The sequence below is a fragment of the Ylistrum balloti genome, unplaced genomic scaffold (assembly GCF_031769215.1).
Source record: "Ylistrum balloti isolate Yb309-2 unplaced genomic scaffold, AGI_CSIRO_Ybal_v1 Utg371506, whole genome shotgun sequence".
Lineage (NCBI taxonomy): Eukaryota > Metazoa > Mollusca > Bivalvia > Pectinida > Pectinidae > Ylistrum > Ylistrum balloti.
The window spans coordinates 407998-412484 of record NW_026782778.1 but is presented as its reverse complement, the minus strand read 5'-3'; the positions used below and the strand labels follow the sequence as shown (position 1 = coordinate 412484).

Sequence of the window (4487 nt, the reverse complement as noted above, 5' to 3'; positions counted from 1 at the left end):
CGTAAAAAACGTAAAGTATAAATAGATTGCTTAAAATGCCATAGTTATTTTTAGATAGCTGATAAATGGAAATTGAATCTGTGAACTTGACAATGATGCATATTTTACGAATTCACGTATTAAGATAGGAAAAAGAAAATTGAAACAAGAAAAATATAAACACCACGACGACATATAAATTTATCCAATGTCGTGTTCACGGAATGGGAAAAGGGAAGTAATTGCATCTAGATTACAATGTACATTGAATAAAACATTACTAGTTGAGAAAATGCTGAAAAGGGAAGTTTAAGGTAGCAAATACGTAAATGTCACCGTGATGTGTATATAGTAAAGTTTGTGATTTAAACGTACGTGATTACTACTTACAAGGATTCCAAACCGATGATGAGTTCCGGGGTTGACATACGTGATTCGACCATCTATGATAACGTACACATTCAGAGGTGATCGCTACGTGAGAAATCCATGAACAACCATTTGTCATTAAACAGTGACTCCTACAGGCGGGGAGGCTGGTGACTATCGAGATGTTGAATGCGGAGTTGGATTCGAAGTCGGGCAGGTAGTTCCTAAGAGTTCTGATCTCCTCCCAGTAGCTCTCAATACAGTTAATGTATTGAAACATGCAGAACAGAAAAAAACCTGTGGAATAAGTTGAAATACATCACAATAAAGCGGAAATGATCTAAAGGTCAAAGATGTTTAATTGTCCCTTCCATTTTTCCTCAAAACAGGAATAAAAAAAACGAGGTGTTGTCAAGTAAGCGGTACAATGACCAGCCTTAAAGGAGAAGTGGAGATTGAACTTCCCAAAATCAGCCACTTTTTACAAATGAAAAAATGAAGGTCCATACTCCAACATTATCGGTTTCTCGGTATATTACGTACCTAAACATGCATAAAGATTGAAATTTCATTCTATTTGACTCCTGTAAACCTTTTTGTGGCATCATGGCCTCACTGGTCAGAAAGAGCTAACCAGTAAATGAACTGCCGTGCAATACAACACATGTAAGAAATAAGCAATGTTGAATTATTTTTCTAAAAGAAATTAAACTAAACATTATCAGAATATCTTTTTTCTTTTTGTAAACCACCACCACCACCACCACACACACACACACACACACACACACACACACACACCTTTCATAGAGAAAGCTGTGAAATTCTGAGGTCATGAAACTCACAATGCTGGTAAGCAATTTAAGATCCGTTAAGCCGTGAAGATTTGATTCTACACCTATCTGTCTAAAGAAGGCGATTCTCCGAATGTTAGTCAATTTGACCTATTTTGGAACCAATGATCAGGCTACTGGCAGTCAGTAATAGCCAATACGTACACACCACCAAACTAACATTGTAATATGAATACTTCACATTTAAATAATCTTAAATGCAAACAAAATAAACATTATGCTCATATACATTTTGCACATATATCTAAGTTGCCTATATACATTTATATGAATGATCTGCATGTATGGGGTCTACAAAACACATTCTAAAAAGGTGATAGCCAACGTAATCAACATCAGCATCATCACACCCCAACATCAGACACATACCAACACCAGCATCATCACACCCCAACATTAGACACAGACACATACCAACATCACAGCATCACACCAGCCAGCATCATCACACCCAATATTAGACCAACATCAGACACATACCAACATCACCAGCATCACACATACCACACAGACACATACCAACATTATACCAGCATCACACTCCACACTCATCAGACACATACCAACATCAGCATCATCACACCCCAACATTAGACACAAACCGACATCACCAGCATCACACATACCAACATCAGACACATACACATACAACATCACCAGCATCACACCCATCAACATCAGACACATACCAGCATCACACCCCAACATCATACCAACATCACACCCAACATATACAACATCAGCATCATCACACCCCAACACATACCAACATCATCAGACACATCACCATACCAACACCAGCATCATCAGCATCATCACATCCATCATCAGACACATACCAACATCAGACACATCCAACATCACCAGCATCACACCCCAACATCAGACACATACCACACAAATCACACCCCACATCACACATACCAGCATCACACATTACACCCCAACATCAGACACATACCAACACCAGCATCATCACACTCCATCATCAGACACATACCAACATCAGCATCATCACACCCCAACATTAGACACAAACCGACATCACCAGCATCACACCCCAACATCAGACACATACCAACATCACCAGCATCACACCCCAACATCAGACACATACACCAGCATCACACATCAGGCACATACCAGCACACCAACATTACACCCCAACATCAGACACATACCAACACCAGCATCATCACACTCCATCATCAGACACATACCAACATCAGCATCATCACACCCCAACATTAGACACAAACCGACATCACCAGCATCACACCCCAACATCAGACACATACCAACATCACCAGCATCACACCCCAACATCAGACACATACCAACATCACCAGCATCACACCCCAACATCAGGCACATACCAGCATCACCAACATTACACCCCAACATCAGACACATACCAACACCAGCATCATCACACTCCATCATCAGACACATACCAACATCAGCATCATCACACCCCAACATTAGACACAAACCGACATCACCAGCATCACACCCCAACATCAGACACATACCAACATCACCAGCATCACACCCCAACATCAGACACATACCAACATCACCAGCATCACACCCCAACATCAGGCACATACCAGCATCACCAACATTACACCCCAACATCAGACACATACCAACACCAGCATCATCACACTCCATCATCAGACACATACCAACATCAGCATCATCACACCCCAACATTAGACACAAACCGACATCACCAGCATCACACCCAAACATCAGACACATACCAACATCACCAGCATCACACCCCAACATCAGACACATACCAACATCACCAGCATCACACCCCAACATCAGGCACATACCAGCATCACCAACATTACACCCCAACATCAGACACATACCAACACCAGCATCATCACACTCCATCATCAGACACATACCAACATCAGCATCATCACACCCCAACATTAGACACAAACCGACATCACCAGCATCACACCCCAACATCAGACACATACCAACATCACCAGCATCACACCCCAACATCAGACACATACCAACATCACCAGCATCACACCCCAACATCAGGCACATACCAACATCACCAGCATCACACCCCAACATCAGACACATACCAACACCAGCATCATCACACTCCATCATCAGACACATACCAACATCAGCATCATCACACCCCAACATTAGACACAAACCGACATCACCAGCATCACACCCCAACATCAGACACATACCAACATCACCAGCATCACACCCCAACATCAGACACATACCAACATCAGCATCATCACACCCCAACATCAGGCACATACCAGCATCACCAACATTACACCCCAACATCAGACACATACCAACACCAGCATCATCACACTCCATCATCAGACACATACCAACATCAGCATCATCACACCCCAACATTAGACACAAACCGACATCACCAGCATCACACCCCAACATCAGACACATACCAACATCACCAGTCTTTAACTGTCAGTATAAAAAGGCAAATGTCAATCACAATATCTGAAGAAGTCAATTTTTGTCAACTACGGTTGTACATCCTGAAAACATTTCTTAAAATTTTGTGATTTGATAAATTCGAAATGAAAAAGAAAACAGAAAACCTTATGCGCTTTTTTTTTTACATATTCCTTGTGTGTGAACAATGAACGATTGGATTTTTATAAAAAATACATTTCTTTGTCGACCATAGTCATGACACATTCTTATAAATTTAGTTTATAGTACGTTAGTCATGTATATATGTATTTTGATAACTTACGGAGAGATCATAGCTGCAAAATTTACTCCGTTCAAATACACATTATTAAAGAGATAGTCAAAAATATCAGAAGGTACATTATAGCAATGGAATAGAAATATGCACGCTTAATTTACATGTTAGTTCAGTGTTAAACTAAGCAATAAATTCGAACAAAGCATCATGAAATTCAATATAACAGAGAATTTGATATCAGTTACTTTGTTGTATCGTCCAAATTATCACCAGTGAAAACTTACCTATACTCAGAGAAGGAAGATCCATCGTCAGTGCGTGGTCTTCTACACAACAGTAAAGGTATCAAAGATCTGATGTTCGAGATGACTGATAAAACATATCACGAACGGTCTTTAAATAACATCTCCGTGAAACGTTACATCATTTATATTTCATAAACTGTTGAAGAAAGTTAACGTGGTTTTATGCATCAGTCTGTATCTATGTAATCTCTACAGGCAATCATAGTACATAGCTACAAACATTTTAAAGACTTCGAAGAAAAA

At 40.2% G+C, this 4487-nt stretch overlaps 1 protein-coding gene across 1 annotated transcript; it reads right to left on the bottom strand.

Moving 5' to 3' along the window:
• Positions 1-2333: 2333 nt before the first annotated feature.
• On the bottom strand, positions 2334-3578 carry LOC132562763 (uncharacterized). Its single transcript, XM_060227524.1, has one exon. It carries the CDS (start codon positions 3576-3578, stop codon positions 2334-2336), a length of 1245 nt encoding a protein of 414 aa, XP_060083507.1.
• Positions 3579-4487: the final 909 nt, after the last annotated feature.